Source organism: Mesocricetus auratus, unplaced genomic scaffold, assembly GCF_017639785.1.
Source record: "Mesocricetus auratus isolate SY011 unplaced genomic scaffold, BCM_Maur_2.0 Super-Scaffold_100014, whole genome shotgun sequence".
Taxonomy (NCBI): domain Eukaryota; kingdom Metazoa; phylum Chordata; class Mammalia; order Rodentia; family Cricetidae; genus Mesocricetus; species Mesocricetus auratus.
In genome coordinates, this window is record NW_024429197.1 from 11567984 (window position 1) to 11588190 (window position 20207).

Consider the following 20207-nt stretch of genomic DNA (forward strand, 5'->3'; position numbering starts at 1 on the left):
AAGAGAGGGCAGACTTCCCAGGTATGGATGGGGGTGGTGGTGATGTGAACCGGGCAAGGCCCAGGGACTTGACTGCACTCCGTGCAGCAAGCTGAGCTTGGAAGAGCATCCTTTAATTGTGTAGGAAATGTATTTTGAGCACCTGGGCACCAGGGACAGAGATGAGATCACGTGACTATTGCTCTCTCTCTCTCTCTCTCTCTCTCTCTCTCTCTCTCTCTCTCTCTCTCTCTCTCTCTCTCTCTCTAATACGGAGATTCTAGTATGGGGAAAGAGATTAACACTGAAGGAGATTCATTTCAGATTAGCTGGGAAGGCATAGGCAAGAAGAAAAGTGTCACAGAGCCCGTTAGTGGCAGAAGCCAGGGCTGGCTGTGTGGACTGTGGGAGAAGCAGTGTGGCTGTGGAGGAAGGGGAGGGACTCAGCTACAAACGGCGAAGGCAAAGGCCCAGGAGGAAGCCATAGGATCCCAGGGTTGAGGTCATCAGGACCTTGGGAGATGACTCTTCTCTCCCTCTTCCATCTTCCTCCTGGAGCTACGTGTGCCACCCTTGTTTCCCAGAACACTTTGCCTTCTCCCTGCCTCCCATGCTGCCCCTTGCCTGGGGGAAGAGTCAAGCCTGGCCTGTTCACAGGCTTGGGCAGCTTGGAGACGGTGGACTTTTCTCACTGGTTCTACCTGGTTGGTTTCTCTTGGGCCCTGACAGGGACATGCCCATCCCTCTCTCCACCCAAGTGCTGGCCTCCTGTCTCTGTTCTGCCTGCCAACTCATGCCACCCTTTCTGGCCTCTCCTGTGCCCCGTCCACCTCCATCCACCTCTGGCCTAACATCTGTCTCTTTTGCTTTGTTCTGTTCCCTCACTGGAATCATTAAGATTCGGATAAACCGACAAGTAAGTATCTTTTCCCTCTCCTCCTCCTCTTCCTCCTTCTCCTCCTTTTCCTGTCTCGTGGAATGGCTGTGTCCCGTGACCTCTCACAGACTCTGGCTGGCTGTCTCTCTTTCTCTCCCTCCTTCCCCTCTCCTGACACTGAATACCAGCCACACATCCCAGCAGCCTGCCAGGGGCTGCCTCAACTGAAGACTGTCTCCCCACTGGGAGACATTCCTTCCCACCTTTGGTTCTCTCAACAAGGACAGCTTTGTTGGGGTGCTGGTCACTGCTGTCACCTTTGTCCCCCTGACTAGCCATTTCCTGTGAGCTCTACCAGCTCTGCCCTTCTGTAGAGCTTCTGGAGTGTAGAGCTGGGAAGCTTCCCGGAGAGCCCTTTTCTCTGCCATGGCTCCGAGAGGCCGAGGCCTCAGACAGGCCTGGCCAGGCCTAACTCATCTCCCTAGTGTTCAAATCCCTTTGTGGTCAGTTTACTTAAAAACAACCCCCATCAATTTGCCCTCCATTTAGCCTCAATTCAAATGTGCTTCTTTTTCTTTTTTTTAAAATTAGTTTGAATATCAGTTTAAAAATTGTAAAATCTTTTGCTCTTTGGAGAATTAAACCAAGGGCTGAGGACAGCTCAGTTAGTGGAATGCTGGCCAAGCATGCATGAAGCCTTGGGTTTAGACCAAGATTCATATAAAAACTGGGAGTGGTGGCGCTGGGGGGCAGAGGCAGGCGGGCTCTGAGATGGAGGCCAGCCTGGTCCACAGAGCGAGTTCCAGGACAGCCAGGGCCGTGTAGAAAGACCTCATCTCAAAGAACAAACAAAACAAAAATCAAAGAAATTCAAGGTCATTCTCAGATACATAGTAAGTTTGAGGCTAACCTGTCTTAAAATAAGTAAAAAAAGAAAGAAAATGAAAGAGAAAAGAATCCAAACTAATTTAGTCATCCTTTGACTTGATTTGTTTGTTTGTTTGTTTTTTGAGACACTGTGTAGCTTTGGAACCTGTCCTGGAACTAGCTCTTGTAGATCAGGCTGGCCTTGAACTCACAGAGATCTGCCTGCCTTTGCCTCCCGACTGCTGGGACTAAAGGCGTACACCACCACCACCCGGCTTTGAATTGATTTTAAAACATTTTATTTTCATAGTATTTATAATCAACATCATCATTATTATTAATTTGGCTTTTTGATATGGAGTCTCACTCTGTAGCTAGGCTTGCTTGGAAGTTACTACGTAGCTGAGGCCGGACTCAAATACACAGCAATCTTTTGCCTCAGCCTCCTGAATGTGAGGATTATATTTCATACTATTTAATGACTGGTATTCTTTGCTATTTTGTGGGTATGTTTTCCATTTTATCTAGTTTTAAAAAAAGATATTTCATTTTTTTTTTTTATCATTGCTAGGCTTCTGTTCATTATCAGACTTCCGGACAACATAGAGAGACTAACATAAGACGTGAGAGGTTCCCCCAGTCACATTTGGCAGAGACAGCCAATTATCTCAGCCGTGCCCCTTATTTTGAGTGCAGTCACACAGTTGGTTTGCAAAATTCTCAAATGAAAAAGACCCATTAGGCTCACAAAAGACAGTGGATGTGCTGAGTCCTAGCGCCCCCTGTGGGTTGTGATGAATATTGGTCCTTACTGGCCTTAGACTTGCCTTTGAATCTCACCATTTGGTTCCCTCTAGTCAGACTCTTAAGAAATACCCTTAGAAGTCTCACTGGGCTTAATGCTAATTCAAATGCCAGTGAACAATCGTGTTGCCAACGGCACCTGCCAGGTCCCAGGCACTTAGAATTCAAAGGGTCATTTGGCAGGTGAGAATGTTGAGTCTGAGAAAGGTGATGTGACTTCTGCAAGGCCACAGCCAGCATTGTCATCCACTGCCCCCCAGCACCACCCACTCAGACTCCAGCAAGGGTGCAGATTGTGTGATCCTAGCACCTGCTTGGGGCATGAGGTCCAGAGCTCTCCAGTGCCACTCCCAAAAGTGGAAGTGTGCAGGGTGATTTGCTCACTTTAAAATACAATCATTTAAAACTTGTATTTATGGGGGTTTGGGCATGGGTGAGTTGGTAAATGCTTCCTTTGCAAGTGTTAGGACCCATGTTCAATTCCCAGAACCCATGTGGGGACTCATGTTTGTAATCCCAGCACTGGGCAAGGAGAGCCAGGTGGATCTTTTGGGCTGGTTGGCCAGTTTAGCCCTATTGAAAGGTATCAGGCCAAAGAGACATCCCGTCTTCAAGGAGGTAGACAGCTGGTCTAAGACTAGTACTTGAGGTTGTTGTCTGGTATCTACACAATGCACACATGTACCCTGCTGGCATGTGCAACCCTCACCCCTACACCTGCACATGTGTACATACACACGTAGGCATAGAAAAACTTCTATTAGTGTTCTTTGTGTAATATGATTGTACAGTAGCAGATGTCTTACGTGAGAAGTTAGGGCTGCGAGATGGCCCAGCAGGTAAAACTCTGATGCTCAGCCTGATGACCAGAGTTTGAGCCCTGGGATCCCACACAGGAGATGGAGAGAACTGACCCTGTGGGTTGTCGCCTGACATCCACACACATGCTGCAGCACTTACCCATGCACGCTCTTCCCCGTAATCACAAATTAAATAAAAATGTAACATTTAAAAAATGAACATGTAGAAATTTTGAGTTGTGTGCCCGTACACTTGCTCCAAATAGGACTGTATGGGGGCTTGGAGAGCCCCTTTCTCAGTGGTTAAGAGCACAGGCTGCTCTCCCAGAGGATCTGAGTTCAATTCCAACAACCCGCAGATGGCTCACAACCAACTGTAATTCCAGTTCTAGGGAATCCGATGTCCTCCTCCAGGCTCTGCTGTTCCTACACACACACACACACACACACACACACACACACGACACACATAAACTCATGTAGGCATACATGTATGCACATAAATGATAAATAAATACATATTAAAACAAAAACAAATAGGCCTGCATGACAAGGTTGGTTGGATGGCTCTGGGCCACTTTCTCCAAAATGTAATTTTCCAATAGTGAAAGAATGGGATCCTGGAAAGGACTGGAAACAGTTGCAACAGAGCTGAATTTTAGGTCATCCACTCACTGGGCAATCAATCAGGTTCCCTTCCTTTTTATGCTGGGGCTGGATTCCAGAGTCTCTCCCATGCCTGGCAAGCATTCAACTATATCAAGCCCAATCATTCTGTTTAGTTGAGTTCAGGTCCTCTGTTACTGACTAACGCTTGAATGCTGGCATGGAGCCTGGGCCCTTGTGGAATAAGGGTAGAGGTGTAGAGCTGGCTGAATCTGATGATGAACCTGTGGTGGGCGGAGTTTAGTGGGCGGAGTTTAGGCAAACTGGTTTTGCTGGGTGCCGGGGCACAAGCAGTTCAGGGTAACCTGTTCCCAAGCTAGGACCAGGCCCTCCTGACCCTCCGCCTCTGCTGTCCCTCTGACCTTCTCCAGAGGCAATGGCTCGGGACATGGGAGGCTGTTGTAGTGACGAAGGAGTACTCCCGAGGTTTTTCAGAGTTAGTCACTTTGAAGGGGTTTTGACTTTTCCCAGGGGGAACTGTGAGGCTGTCTGGCTGTCATCCAGTTGCAGAGGGCAACAGAGGCTTGGAAACGTCCAGCCTTACTGGATGTTCTTGCTGTCTGAGGCTCTGCAGTGTGGGCATTGTCAAAGAACTGGCTGGAAATGCATTTTCCAGATCCAGCCCCACCCTCTGAGCCCAAGTCTGCCTTTGACCACATCCCAGGGTCTCTGCATACCAAAAGTGCCAAAGTTATCTCCTCTAGGTGAAGTGACAGACATAAATTTTATAATAGCCAATCATTGGGATCAATGTGGTTTTTCTTGTGTGTGTTTATGTCTGTGTGTGCATGCTTGTGTGAACACTGTGTGTGTGTGTGTGCACATGCGTGTGTGCGTGCATGCGTGCATACTGGGATAGAATCCAGAGTTTCCTGCATGCTAGGCAAATGCTCTACCCCTGAGCCTCATCCTCAGCCCAGTTGATTGGTTTTAATTGAGTTCTACTACTTCATTATTTATACTAATACGTGCTGGAACTTGTTGGCACCTGCCAGCAGGGGCCCGGGTCCGTTAGACCTCAGAGCTCCGGTGGGCACCTCCCATTCCAGCCACACTCCGGTGGGCACCTCCCATTCCAGCCACACTCGGGTGGGCACCTCCCATTCCAGCCACACTCGGGTGGGCACCTCCCATTCCAGTCCTTCTTTTGCCCCCTTCTGCTTTTGCTTGCTGAGGGCTGGGATTCAAGGCATGTGCCTATCAACAGTATTTGGACCTTTAGAGACTTTTTTTAAAGTTTATTTTTTTATTATGTATACAGAAGGATGTATACAGAAGAATGTCTGCCTGCAGACCAGAAGAGGGCATCAGATCCCACGATAGATGGTTGTGAGCCACCATGTGGTTGCTGGGAATTGAACTCAGGACCTCTGGAAGAGCAACCATCTCTCCAGCTGGACCTTTGGAGACCTTTGAGTCAGGGTTAAAAATAACAACTGCTGTTTGCCCTGTTTTGTATTTGGCCTGGCAATAAATGCTTAACCTACATTACTGTTTGTACTCCTCATGTCCCTGGGAGGGAAATCTTGATATGATCTACTTTATAGCAACGGAGATGGAGGCCAAGAGAGGGAAAGCGTGTTTTCTTGAGGGCAGCTGGGATGGATCCTGGCAGTGAGGCACTAGGGCCATTTGGGTTCTCAAACCCTGGGGATCCAGATGAATTGCAAGGAGCTCTGTTGAGAGCCAGGGGCAGAGACTTGGTGGCTTTCTCTTGCGCCTGCTGCCATTCTGCTTTGGAAACTTAACACAGTGTCTGCACAGACTTCCTGGCTGGCTCTTGTCCCACAAAGATACAGCCTGTGAGTGACCTTGGGGTCACTGTGGTTTGGGAACCTCAGCTCTTTCCTGTTTGGCCTGAGGGCTCTGGCGATGGGAGGGAGCTCTTGGCTTTTCTTTCACATCAGATAGAAGGTAGTGTTCAGAACAGCGTGGGGACCATCACCATGACTCTGGGACCTCACTGATCATGCATCTGAGGTCTCTGGGGATGGAGGATGAGGTAGCTCTTGGCTTCTCTTTCATGTAAAATAAACAGTAGTATTTAGAACAGTGTGGGACCATCACTGGGTCTCAGGAAAATTCCTTATCATCAGTAAGAACCAATTTAAAAATTGTATCTAAGGGCCCTTTGCTTCTAACTTGAAACCCTCTTTAAGATTTCTCCTGCAGGCTCTGGGTAGCTGAGGTCCTTGGGTAGGGTACTCTACATTCTGAATGCCCTGACTGAAACTGGGGATTCTGACAACCGCTGGGTCTCCTATCTCTGGGGTCCAGGGTGGATTCTGTTTCTGGGACTCTGGGAACTGGGCGGCAGCATCCCGGGCTTCATTTGTCTCTGAGCAGCAGCCTTGCTATTAACAGATAACTCTCCTGCTTTGAAGGTGGGGGGACTGCCGGGCTCACAGAGGTGCACCCTCCATAGGGCTCCATGGCAAGACCCCGGGTTCTTAGCCTTGCTTGCCTCGGCTTTGCGACTGGGAGGACAAGGTTCCACGTGGGGGTGCGAGTTTCTGGAGGACACTGCTCCTGGAAGGAGGGTGATAGGTAGCAGTGTGAGGGAACAGAAGTCTGTTCCTCGGCATTCATTTCGCCCTATTCTCCTGTTCCAGGGCTACCACAGGTCAAACCACTTCATAGCCACTCAAGGTACCTGGCCCCTTAGCCTGTGGCGCCCTCTCATGATCTGGAATGTCCGCTGCCCGTCTGCCTGCCTTCCCTGCTCACCTGCTCAGCCCCCCATCTGCCTCCCCATCCGTCTCGTCTCTGTGTCCCCATTGCCTGCCTGCGTCTCTTATATCTAACTGCAGCCCTTATCTGCCCTGCCTGTCTGTGCCTCCTGATATGATCAGTCCCTCCCCGGTAACCTCGCTGTGTGTACCTCTGTAGTGATGCATGTAAGGGCTGGGGTTGTACTCACTGTCATGGAGCATGCCTCTTGGTCCAACTGACCACCCGGGTCCCTCTAGTCCAGTCTCCCCTCTGCTACCGTCTCTCTATCCACCTCTCTCAGAGGTTTGTCCATGGACTGAGAGTCTACCATCCATATGGCTCACTAAGCCTTAGCACACCAGGCTCTCCAGCCTGGCTCTGCCTTGCTATTGCGAATCCCGGGGCCCTACAGGCATAAAGCTGTGGTTGGTGGGGTATATTGAGATGAGTGAAAAGTCCCCATTGGAATTGGGTCCTGGGAACTTCCCAACAAGGGATGGTGTCACTGGGTATCATGGTGTGCTGGCCATGGCCGGGGTGGGGGTGGGGGAAACCTTGCTCAGGGATAGGCACTCTCTATGCCCCCAGGGCCGAAGCCTGAAATGATCTACGATTTCTGGCGCATGGTGTGGCAGGAACAGTGTGTGAGCATCGTCATGATCACCAAGCTGGTAGAGGTGGGCAGGGTAAGCGGAACTGCGGGCCGGGTTGGGGGCAGGGTGGGCTTCATGGCTGGCTAAGAGCCTGCTGAACCCTATGCTATGGTGGCCCCAGGTAAAGTGCTCTCGCTACTGGCCTGAGGACTCAGACATGTATGGAGACATCAAGATCACACTGGTAAAGACAGAGACACTGGCTGAGTATGTGGTGCGCACCTTTGCCCTGGAGCGGGTGAGTCTCCCCCTATACCTGTTTCATGTAGAGCTTACATTGCCTGAGCCTTGGAAACATAAAAGGAGAGGGAGGGGCAAGGAAGCCCTTCTAACTTGCTGGGATCTTGGCTGAGGTATGGGATGGTGGCTGTTCCCGCTGGACTCCAGTATGCATCAAATATGGAGATGCAATGACCGCCCTGTGTGGGACACTGTGCTGAGCATTGTGTCAGCCCCAGGATGACATGTTTACCATCAGTTCTGTTTTGCAGATGAAAATAGCGAGGGGCAGAGGGTTTCCTCATGTATCAGGGTCTAGGTTCCCACTTACTTACTCTGTAAAATCCTCAGAGGAGGGTTGGCAAGATGGCTCAGTGGGTTTTAAAAATACTTGCTGTGCAAGCGTGGCGACTCCTGAGTCATAGTACTGTTCTGTTTACACAACAGCCCTGGGATAAGGTGGGTGTTGGACAGCATGGCTTTAAGCCTCTGGTGGACTCAATCCAAACACAGAGTGTGTACCTCAGCAGAGGGGATTGTCCGACCGGGCCTTCATTTCCTCCTCACACCACAATGGATGCGGATACTTACCTCACCAATGAGGAGTAAGCAGAGCCCGGCACACGGCAGGTGCTGCTGACAACTGACTGTCACCACTGTGGTTTCCACAGAGAGGCTACTCCACCCGGCACGAGGTCCGCCAGTTCCACTTTACAGCCTGGCCAGAGCATGGCGTCCCCTACCATGCCACGGGGCTGCTGGCCTTCATCAGGCGTGTGAAGGCTTCCACTCCACCTGATGCTGGGCCCGTTGTCATCCACTGCAGGTGGGAAGGCCAGGGCTGGGGGAGCTGGACTGTAGTCGGGCAGGGTCATGGTCCCTAAAGAGGACCGGACTTGGGTTCAGCCTGCTTGGGGACAGAGGATAAGGGAGAATGATTCCCTAAAGATCCTGTGAGCTTCGGCTCTGAGGTTGGCACCCCCGGAATCCCCTTACCAGAGCTGAGGAGTCCTGGAGCCTGCAAGCCCACAGCCCCTGTGGCTTATACTGGCTTCTCTGTAGGAATTCTCACAAACTCTGATTTCCCTTGCCTGACAGCCTCCTGGTTAGTGTCTGTCTGTCTGTCTTTCTTTCTCTTCCTCTCTCTTCAGAGTTCATTAAGATAGCATCTTCTAAGAATGAGTTCCAGCTGATACAGAAAGTCTGTCATGCAAAATGTAGTTTATATCATGAGCAGCGAGTGTGCCGGCACCTGATGGTTTACTAGCTGAACCGTGAGCTCAGTCTTCTAGATTGAATAACAAAGCATGGGGGTGGGGGTGGCAGACGGAAGTGCTTGATCCTCAGCACCTGTGTACAAAGCTGGGCGTGGCGGCACATGCCTGTCATCCTGGCCTTGGGAGACAGAGACAGGAAAACCCCTGGCCCTCACTGGCCTGGCCAGCAAGTCCCAGGTCCCAGGGTGAGACCCTGGCTCAGAAGGAACCATGTGTAGTGCTCCTGGGGAATGACACCTGATGTTGACCTCTGGCTTCTGACAAGCTTGTCCATGTGTAAAAGTATTAATCCCCCACTACACACACACATAGACACACAGACACATACGCATACACATGCACACATACACACATGCACACAGGCACGCACATGCACCCATGCACACAGCCAGGTTCCGGAATGTTCCCTATTCCCAGAGCAATCACAATCTGACTTCTTCCCTGCAGGAAGCCTTTCATGGGTTTGAAGCTGGTGTGAATGAAGTCCCCCCAGTGTGAGCTCTCTGCTGTGTGACTTTCTTCCCTCTCCTTTGTGTGTGAGGTCCATCCACACAGCGTCACATGCCAGGGTGAACAAGCTCTGGTGTATCTGTCCACCTTCTGTTGCTCGGGATCCACTGGTTTTCACCAGAAATAGTGGTGCTAAAAAAAAAATGGCAGCACTAAGGATGTTCTAACACGGTGGTTCTCAACCTATTAATGCTTTGACCCTTGAATACGGTTCCTCATGCTGTGATAATAGCCCCACACTGTAAAATTATTTCATTGCTGCTTCATAACTGTGATTTTGTTGCTGTTATGAATCGCAATATAAATATCTGATATGTGACTCTTAAGGGCTCGAGACCCACAGGTTGGAAACAGCTGTTCTAAGGTGTGGCTTCGATAGGAAGTGCACACGTATTGCTGTGGGCCCTCTGTGTGCACAGACCTACCATCTGTGAACATTCAGCCCTAGTGGATGCTCTCCAGGTCTCCCAAAACGCTTGTGTGATATGAGCTGTGTTGTCCCCGGTGATGCTTTGATGGTGGCGGCTTCAAAGCTGGAATCCTGGGGCCTCCTTCCCAACCCGCCCTCCATCAGCACTGCTCCTTGTGGATGCAGTGATGAATCCAGGTGGAGTTAGGGAGCTGGCCGCATAAATAGGGACCATGTAGCAAGTGTTTTAGCAGAAGCTAGCCATATTGCTCTGAGAGTTTTGAAGAGGGCCATGTGTTGGGAAGCGTTGGAAGTTCCAGCTGGGGATGTGGATGGGTATGAATGTGTGGGTTTTGAAGGATATGAAGGAGTCTGGGATTTCCAAGGGGAATGTGTGTTCTTAGACTGCATTCTGAGAATCACCTCCATCTCTCCCACCCCTGAATCTTGACTGTTAAGTTGAGCTAGCCTCACTTCCATGTCTTCCTATCCTCTTTCTGTCCTTTCCTTCCCCGGGTCTTGCTCGATGCCCTCAACTGTGTCCTCTGCTACATCATACAGAGCTCCAGCTCCACAACCACTCTTTGTTGGAGTGCTCCCAACCCCTAAGTTATATAGCTATGGCAGATACTCTGGTGTCTACTTCTTTTCCCTGATTTCTATTCCCTGGCCCTGATGTGGCTCTGGCCTTCTCTTCCCCTCAGCGCAGGCACTGGCCGCACAGGCTGCTACATCGTCCTGGACGTGATGTTGGACATGGCTGAATGTGAGGGCGTCGTGGACATTTACAACTGTGTGAAGACCCTCTGTTCCCGGCGGGTCAACATGATCCAGACTGAGGTTCAGACCAGCCCTGTCCCCGGCCTCTCCCCTCCATCTAGGTTTATCATGAAGCTCAGAGCTGGAGTAACATGTCTTCAGGCCATCCCAGGCCCTTTCTTCCCTGGGACCATCTCAAACATGGCAGTGGGGGGTTGGGAGGGTCTTGTAGTTCTCTCCAAACCTCACTTCATGGTGTTGTGCCAGGTGAGTCAGATGGCGGCGGGTTCTAGAGTCACGGTACCAGGCTTTGTGCCCTCACTAGACCTGGGATCTTGGACTGTCCCTCCATGCTCAGATGATCCCCTGGGAATGTTCCTGGGATGTAGTAGATGAGCTGATGTGATGGCTGGACCCAGCCAAGCATCCCTGCCTCAGCTGTGGCCATGTTTTTCCTTCATCCTTGGTAGAGCTCAGCTTCCAGCTCTCTCTTCATTCTTAGATTCTCATCTCCTGTTCTAGGAACAATACATCTTCATCCATGATGCAATCCTGGAGGCCTGCCTGTGCGGGGAGACCACGATCCCTGTCAATGAGTTCAAGGCCACCTACAGGGAGATGATCCGAATTGACCCTCAGAGTAATTCCTCCCAGCTTCGGGAAGAATTCCAGGTAGGGGGATGTGTGTATAGGTGTGAGGTATGGGGTGTATGTGTAAAGTTGGTTATGTGTGTACAGGGCATGGTTGTACATGGTTGTACATATAGGAGTGGGGGTGGATGTGTGTGTAGGTGGGTGCAGGGTGTGTGAATGTGTGTATGTATAGATGTGGGGTATATGAGTGTGTATGTGTGTTTGTGTGTAGGTGTGGGGAGCATGAGCATGTATATAGGAGTGGGTTGTGTGTGTGTGTAGGAGTTTGGTGTGTGTGCATAGAAGTGGGGTGCGTGTATATAGGTATGAGTGTGTATATAGGAGTGGTGTGTGTGTGAGTGTGAGCATGTGTACTGGAAGATCATCAGTACTGTAACTGTCCAGGGTCAATCAGGAAGGACTGACCTGAGACCCAGCTTGAGGGACAGAGCCAGGTGACTGAAAAGGACTTTGAGACAGTGAAGGACATGTGTCAGAGCAGTTGTGCCCCAGGCTTTTGGGGTTTGGATCCTGGCTTACCTTAAGGAGCTGTGGGGAGCCTGAAAAAGTCACCTCACCTCTCTAAGCTCTTGTTTTCGCCACCTAGGAAAGAAAGGGAGTTCCCATGGCCCTGCAGGTGTGGAGCTATCAGGTTGCTTCTGGTGTCCTAAGAAAGCTACCTCAGGGGCTCCAGCAGCTGTGAAGTGTGACAGGGTACCATCAGTTAGAGTTGATCCAGGGACTTCAGTGACACTGCTCCACTTGGTTTCTGCCCATCCTTGGTTCTGCTGTTTTGTTTGTTTTGCTTTTGAGACAGTGTCTTATGCAGCCCAGCCTGGTCCTGAACTTGTATAGACAGGGATGACCTTGGGTTCCTGATACTTTTGCCTTTGCCTCCCTGGTGCTGTAATTATAGGTGTGCACCACCAACTCAGAACTGTGTGGGTCGGGGGCGGGGGTAGCTGAGGAGAACCTTTGGTGCTTTTCCTCAGGTACTGTCTGCCTTACTACTACTACTACTACTACTACTACTACTACTACTACTACTACTATTATTATTTTGAGAGAAGGTCTTTCCAAGGGTCTGTAATTTGCCAAGTAACCCAGGCTGGTGGCCAGTGAGTCCTAGGGGCCTGGGGTTTTGCCTGTCTCCTTTCCCTATTGCTAGCATGACAAGTTTGTGCCACCATGTTTAGCTTTTTATTTTATTGTTATTTTGTAAATATGTGGGTTCTGGGATTAAGTTAAGATCCTCATGCTATACCCATGATAGACCCAGGCTCTGGTGGGATGCTTTGGATGGGGCCAGGCTGCTCTCCAGAGGAATCTGCTGATGTCTGGGTGCCAGAGACCTGGGGGTTCCCTCCACTCAGGGTTCCCATGTTCCCTTAGCCATATGGCATTTGTGGTTCTGAAGCCAGTGTAGGGTGACCTAGGAAATGTGGCTGGTGATTCCTGGAGAGAGGTATTAGCTTTGGGGATCATGACAGACTTAGGGTCCTGGGAGGGATCCTCAAGAATAAAAGAGAAACTGAGGCTGTAGTACATGAAGCCTGAAGGCGGGGTGTTGTAGAGATCTCACAGCGCGGGCTAGGACCTGTGTCAAGGGTTTAGGATTACATTCTGTCTAGACAGAGCTGTGACCAAGGCTTCTGCCTCCTGTCTGGGGTTGGCTCTAGGGAAGAGGTAGGGCTCAGGCTTGCATCTTTGAAAGCTCTGGTCCTCTCTGGACCTGCCACACACCGGGCTCTGCTCAGTGCCTGGCATGACCTCATTTTGGAGATCTCATGATCTCCGGATGCCCTATGAAAAAGGTGTATCATTTTCCCATTTTACAAGTGAGAAAAGTAAGTCACTTACCAAGGCCACACTGGCCCAGGGTGACAGATGCTCATCCCAAAGCTCAGTCTAGGTCCTCCGTGGCCTGGTGATAGGCAGCTTGGCTCCCTAACGTCTTTCTCTCTGGGCCTCAGTTTCTCCATTCATAACACAGAGCTACTTATCTAACCTAAGGTTCTTTGTGGAGGTGGGAGGGGGCCCTGAAAGCCCTGGCTATGCTCTCTCCTCACCTCCCTCTCTGCAGACGCTGAACTCGGTCACACCGCCGCTGGACGTGGAGGAGTGCAGCATTGCCCTGCTGCCCCGGAACCGAGACAAGAACCGCAGCATGGATGTGCTGCCGCCGGACCGCTGCCTGCCCTTCCTTATCTCCACCGACGGGGACCCTAACAACTACATCAACGCAGCCTTGACCGACGTGAGAGCTCAAGGCTGCAGTGGCTCTGGAACTCCCCCTCCAGGGAGGACTCGAGCCATTGGAGCAGAGACAAAGGCTTTGATAGAGGGACACCCCCCATACCCATTCAGTGATCCAGGCCCATGGGAGACCTTCTTATCCCATTAGTCTTCTACTGTGGGCATTCAATGCCCCCTTCTGGCATTATAGTCAGCTTTAGTGAGGATCTGGGTGGTGGAATTCAGGCAGAGTTGTCTCCAGGATCATCCCCTGCAGAGCCTGGGGTAGGGTGACTTTGGCTGGGCATCCCTGAGGATTTGAGGTCAGGACTTGATACCTGATATTTAGAGCTAGAGGAGTCTGTTCTGAGTCAATGGGACTGTACCCAGCTCCAGGACCTGGTCTGGAGTAGTGATTTGATCCCTGGTCCTTATTTAATTGTGATCTGAGGGCACAGGAACCATTTAGTAGATCCACCGCCTATCCCTGGCCCAAGGGACTTCACCCTCTTTACTAGGCATTGCAAACAGAGTAGGACATGGGTACTGTGGCTTGGGGGACTGAGAAGGAAGAGTCTATAATGGACAGGCAGAGAACAGATGTTGCAGAAAAGAGGGGAGAATGTGGCTTTGCATATGTAGTCATATAGGCTGTGTGTGGCTTGGGCCCTCTGCCAGGCTGACTTGCCCTCCTAGACACATCAGGAGCAGGCCATCATGGGGGACGAGGAGTGGGCAGTGAGAACACATGTTGCTAAGAGGACAGAGACAAAGACAGTGAATGATCAGGGCACATAAGTGAAGGGAGCCAGGTCAGGCGCAGCACAACTGGAAGACCTCCATGTAGGGAGGAGAGAGGGGGACACAAGGGAGAGGCTCCCAGTCACCATTACTCAGCCCATGCCATGTCTGCCAGAACTCAGCCCATGCCATGTGTGTGCCTGAGGCAAGGGGTCCGCCAGACACACCAGGCTTGGTGAAGGGTCCTAGGGAGATGCATAGTTTAGAATGGAGGCTTTGGTGACCTCCCCTCTATCCCTGATAGAAGGTGTACTATATATATCCTGGGGGCTGGAGAGGCAGCTCTGGGGTGTCTGGCTAGGGGAGGTCATGGGGGGAAGTGGGCAGCTGGGGGAAGAAGCTGAAGAACAGCCTTGGTCCCTCAGGCCTCAGATACCTGATTTCAGTCATGCGTCGTAGGCCTGGCATTCAAGAGGACTGATTCTCAGATGCCAGTGGGTTTGTCTGAGGCAAGGCATCCTCCAGAGTCTATCTGGGGTGGTCCAATCTGCAGGGAAGCCTGTGGTCACCTATGTCTAAGTACTGGCTTCGTGGAGGTTCTGGTCAGAGTCGTCAGAGGGCCCCACTGAGTGCTGTTTCCCCTGCAGAGCTACACACGGAGCGCAGCCTTCATCGTGACCCTGCATCCGCTGCAGAGTACCACACCTGACTTCTGGCGGCTGGTCTACGACTATGGGTGCACCTCCATCGTCATGCTCAACCAGCTTAACCAGTCCAACTCTGCCTGGGTGAGGCTGTCCGGGGCTTCAGCGCATGTACAGCCACTGTCCCCAAAGTCAAGAGCAGGAGCCCAGCTCTGCTGCCAGGTTGTTCTGTGGAGTCAGAAAAATCATACTCCCTTCCAATCTATAAACTAGCATTTCAGATGGAACCAATTCTCTCATTTTTAGTGAGCACCTACTGTAAGCCAAGGACTGTTGTGTAAACTTGGTCTCATTTATAATTGACAGTGGCCTCTGGATAGAGGCTTCAGGGGAGGAAAAGAATTAAGACCCACAGAGAGGAGGTGCTTCCCCCAAGATCATATAGTGGGATGTGGCAGTGCTGTGCTCCCCTACTGTGGAGTGCTCCATTCAGAGTTTCTGAGTTTGCAGTAGTACCTCTAAACTGCCCACCCCAGGGCCTTTGAGGTAAAACAAATTCTAGCCTCCTGCTTTCTCTTTGACTCAGGATAGGCTGTGTTACCTCTTTATGCCTGTGTGCATGCATGTGTGTCACAGAGGGCCTCCTCTGTGCCGCTCCTGTCTCTAGTGTGGTCTACAGGGGACGTGTGGGGAATGAAGCTATGTCCTACCATTAGGGTCATCCTATATCAGAGCTGGGCTCGGAGATGACAAGTAGGAGGCATTGTTGGTTTGGGGTGATGGGGTTATCCCTGTCTCTTCTCAGAGGAAGGCAACGTGATGCAGGAGTCCATGAACACATGTGTATGGGATATAGTTAGCATGCTAGAGTGGAGGTTTCCATCCACATAGCTCTGGGGATCATGACACTCTTTGTGAAGTTTGCTGTGACCACTCTGAATGTGCTAGTGCTCTGGGCAGTTGTCCCTGTGTTCTGATGGGTGAATGGTGGAGAGACAGGTGTGCCACAGGGGAGTCTGGAGCCAGGTACGGAGCCATGGTGGAATCCCCAGAGCTAGCATTGTGTGGAGATTGGCTCTGGTCTACACAGCTTTCTCTCTATGTCCCAGCCCTGCCTGCAGTACTGGCCAGAGCCAGGCCGGCAGCAGTATGGCCTCATGGAGGTGGAGTTTGTGTCTGGCACAGCAAACGAGGATTTGGTGGCCCGAGTGTTCCGGGTGCAAAACACTTCTCGGGTGAGTATCCTGAGGAACCCAAGGGTGAGAGTCTGGGTGATGGCCAGGGTTGCCTATAGTGACTCTCTGGAGGTCATCAAGGGCTCATTCATGCTCATATTTCTCTGCCTGGCTGCTGTGCCCCTAGCTGCAGGAGGGCCACCTGCTGGTTCGGCACTTCCAGTTCCTGCGCTGGTCTGCTTACCGGGACACGCCTGACTCCAGGAAGGCCTTCCTGCACCTGCTGGCTGAGGTGGACAAGTGGCAGGCAGAGAGTGGGGATGGGCGCACCGTGGTGCATTGTCTGTGAGTGCCCTCTGGTAGGAGGGTGGGTGAAGGGCTGGAGACTGACAGGCCCTCAGGGCTAGCACACGGGAGTCCAGCGTCCAGGGGCTACAGCCTGGACTCTCCAACTAGCTGAGTTTAATGAGAGTCTCATCAGAATTCCTTACCCTGTGAGATTTATAGCATACTTAAATCTGATTTTCATTTGTATGTGCGTATGTGTATGACATGCGGGTCTGGAGGTCAGGGGACAACTTTATGGAGTTGGTTCTCAGTTTCTACCTTTACTTGGACTCTGGGACTCAAACCCAGGACACCAGGCTTGCATGGCAAATGCCTTTACTCACTGAGGCATCCTGCTGGCTCCATGTAGCATGCTCTAAAGTCTTTTAAAAATTACACTTATTTATTTAAAGTGTGTGTGTGTGTGTGTACATGCATGAGTGCCCACCTGTGTTCACGTGTTAAGTGTGCATGCACATGTGCTCAGACGTGTGTTTATGTGTGACAGTGTGTGCATGGAGGTCAGAGGACAACTTGCATGAGTCTGTTCTTTTCTTCCATCACGCAGGTCCTGGGGACTGAGCTCGGGTCATCAGTCTTGGTGACAAGCACACTTACCCACTGAGCCATCTTGTTGGCTCTATGTAGTCTTTATGCTAGTGGGATTCTCGTCTTTGTTTATTCATGTACACCTGTAGCACTTTCTTTCGCCAGTATATATCTCACTCATTCATTCACTTATATGCGCCTCCATTCAGAAATGCATGTTTTCATTCATGTCTGGGTACAGTCACCTCTTTTTCATGCTTCTTGTACTCTGGGAGCCTCCCAGTGCCAGCTTGGGCCCTGTCCTCTGAGGGCTTGCCTTTAGTTCCAGTGAGACACTCCTGCAGCAGGAGGCCAAGGGGTGGTTAATCTCCCATTTCACAAGAGGCTCGCGCTGGGTCACAGGAACAGGAGCAAGAGGAGGAGAGGAGCCCTGGTGACCACAGCTGGGCTCAGAGCTTGTGTTTGGCTCTGTGTCTCCAGTGTCGGTCCTGGCTGGTCTTCCCATCTTGCTTTGGGGCTTGTTTGCCTCTGGGGCTTCCCTTCTCTGTCATTTTGTTTTGAAGTGTGACTGGATCTTTTCTCTGGGTATCTAAAGGCCAATCCTTTTTGAGGATATCTTCTGATATGATGCATGGCTTTGGATATCTTTCAGCCTTCTGGTCCTAGGGCTGGCTTCTGCGTTCTTCTCATCCCTCAGCTCCCTAGTCCACCCTCCATGGCTCCTTAGTGTTAGCCTCATCTCTGGCCTCTCTGACCTACCCCTTGCCTTTTAATTGCCTAGCTCCACCTCTTACCCTTGGGTTCCCAGGTCCTGGCTCAAACCTTTTCTGTGTTTCTTTTAGGAATGGTGGTGGCCGCAGTGGTACCTTCTGCGCCTGTGCAACGGTCTTGGAGATGATCCGCTGTCACAGCCTAGTGGATGTTTTCTTTGCTGCCAAAACACTTCGGAACTACAAGCCCAATATGGTGGAGACCATGGTGAGGAGCCATGTCCCAAGCACAGCCACTTCCACTCCCCATCCAAGCCCTGCCAGGTTCCCCAGCACCTACGCACTCCTGTCGGGTCCCTAACTTTGGGCCTCCATTCTAGTCGTGGGTTGTTAGAATACCATCCTCGTTTCCCTTTCTCCAGAGGGTGGTGTGAGCTCAAGGTGTTCTCTTTCCCCCAGGATCAATACCACTTCTGCTACGACGTGGCCCTGGAGTACCTGGAGGCTCTGGAATTGAGATAGCAGGCGCCTGGCCTGGGGCACCCACTGAGCACCCAGGGCGTGGCCCATCATCCCAGACTGGAGAGGAGGGCCCGTGCCCCCAACTTTGCTCAGCCATAATTCCACAGGGAGAACACTGGAGTGGACGCTGCACTGTCTTGGTGGACCCAACCGGCAGACTGCAGGCCAAGGAGGAGCTGTGCAAGGCTGCAGCCAGCCCCACCTCCAGAGGGCCCTGCAGACCTGCGCAGAGAAGCCTGGGACAGTGACACTGGCCAGAACAGCCAGTACTGGGAACCCAGGTCAGGCCCCTCCACTCCATTCCAGTCCTTGGCAAGAAATGAATGAGGGCTGCGAGAGAGTCCAAGGTTTGCACCCAGCGTGGCTCCTACTGCACATGGTGGAGGCTCACTGGGCTTGGCAGGGGCTGAGTCCCACCTGGCGTAGCCCCTGAGAGTCCTGAAGCTGGGACTTCACCGTCTTGCCAGTGGGACACGCTAGCCTTCCTGTGGCTCTGTTCTCCATCCCACTGCAGACCCGGGGTGCCCTGCTCCCCGTGCTTTCCTACTTCTGCTTCTGAGTTTCCTGCAACAGGGCCCGCGCCTCTCTCCTGGGCTCCATCCCTGCCTGGCCCGGTATGTGCAGAACATCACCTCAGCTCCTTCTTCCCCAGCCTTCAGGGCTCCGGCTCAGTCGTGCTCAGTGTGGGCCTGTGACAATCCATGAGGCCGAATCCCAGCCCCCCCAGAGTTGAGGTCCCGTGGCTCTTGGTGAGGCTGCCACTGGGTTGAGGCAGGGTAGAGCAGGGCTGGTGACAGCTCCTAGTCAGAGGAAGAAGGGTGCTATGGGATGGAGGACCAGGACTTTTTTGTTGTTACTTCATTTTTGTTTTTTTGATGGGAGGGTGGGAAGTTCTCTTTATAATGGGGTAGGCCACACCCCCATTTCGTGCCTCAATTTCCCCATCTGTAAACTGTAGATATGACTACTGACCTACCTCACAGGGGGCTGTGGGGAGGTGTAAGGTAATGTTTGTAAAGCGCTTTGTAAATAAACGTGCTCTCTGAATGCCACCCGGTGGCTGTGTGTGTGATTGACCAGCCTGAGGGTGAGGTGTGGGTCAGAGGCCTAGATTCTAGGCTTGTTTTGGTTTTTCTGTCCACCAGGCAGCAGAGATATGGACCAGGGCATCAATCACTCAGAGTCCCTTCATGGCGGTGGTTCCGGGGGACGCTGGTCCTGTTGTCCCCCTACCCACTCTTATTTGGTGCGCACCCCAGTAAGTACCTGCCAAACACAGTACCTGATGAAGGCAGCTTCGGGAGGAAAGGGTTACTCTGGGTTACAGGTCAAGGGAACAGTCCACCATAATGAGTGCTCTAGTTTGGCTTCTGTGGGACGATAAACATCATGGTCACCAAGAGCAATGTGGAGAGAAAAGTGTTTATTTCCTCTTAGAGGTTGCAGTTTGGCATCGAGAGAAGCCAAGGCAGGGACTCAGGGAAGGAGCTTGAAGCAGAAACCAAGGAGGAACACTGTTTATCAACTTGCTTCCAGACCCGTGTTCGACGGTCTTACATAGCTCAGGCCCGCCTGCCTAGGGATGGTATTGCCCACAGTGGGCTGGGCCCTCCCATGTCAATCATTAAGCACTCAGGTGCACAGACAGGCATGCATACACATGGATTTAAAAAGTAATTGGGCTGTTAGGGTTGACCTGGCTGGCCTATAGACTGACCCCCCACCTCCTCATTCTGAACTGGCCTATAAGCCTTACCTGATTGACTCAGATGTGTGTTAGAGAGACTGGTCAAGCCATGGAATATGATTTGCTTGGACCAATAGAATGTAGTGGAAATGGCAGAGTGTGGAGTTCAGGTCCCAGACCTAAGGCGTTCATTTTTGCATTGTCCTGGAACTCTGCCCTGTGAGGAAACCTGAGTAGCCTACTGGATGACTGAGAGCATCTGGAGGGGACACAGTGTATCCCATGTCAGTCCTAGAAGCCAGGTCTGTGAATGAAGCCATTGGCAACCTTTTAGCCCAGCTGATTTGTTGGATTAATATGATTAGTAAGAAGAGGCTGCCTGACAAACCTCTAGAACCTGGACAGGTTATAAACATGTTTTTCTTCTTCCAGGAAGTATGGGGATTGTTTGT

General features: G+C 51.5%; 1 protein-coding gene across 6 annotated transcripts in view; it reads left to right on the plus strand.

Moving 5' to 3' along the window:
• Nucleotides 1-19120, plus strand: part of Ptpru (protein tyrosine phosphatase receptor type U) — a 75396-nt gene extending 56276 nt beyond the window's left edge. For 2 of the 6 annotated variants that reach the window (XM_013120220.3, XM_013120222.3), the window contains 13 exons: nt 878-895; nt 6606-6642; nt 7294-7391; nt 7480-7596; nt 8249-8403; nt 10478-10613; nt 11055-11204; nt 13249-13422; nt 14789-14929; nt 15895-16020; nt 16148-16305; nt 17679-17814; nt 18006-19120. In XM_013120220.3, the coding sequence (XP_012975674.1) occupies nt 878-895; nt 6606-6642; nt 7294-7391; nt 7480-7596; nt 8249-8403; nt 10478-10613; nt 11055-11204; nt 13249-13422; nt 14789-14929; nt 15895-16020; nt 16148-16305; nt 17679-17814; nt 18006-18068 (1509 nt within the window). In that variant the 3' untranslated portion in view covers nt 18069-19120. The remainder of the gene's footprint in view (nt 1-877; nt 896-6605; nt 6643-7293; nt 7392-7479; nt 7597-8248; nt 8404-10477; nt 10614-11054; nt 11205-13248; nt 13423-14788; nt 14930-15894; nt 16021-16147; nt 16306-17678; nt 17815-18005) is intronic. The other 4 variants (XM_005079530.4, XM_005079531.4, XM_013120221.3 and 1 more) reach the window with 3 other exon arrangements.
• The last annotated feature ends 1087 nt before the right edge of the window (nt 19121-20207 follow it).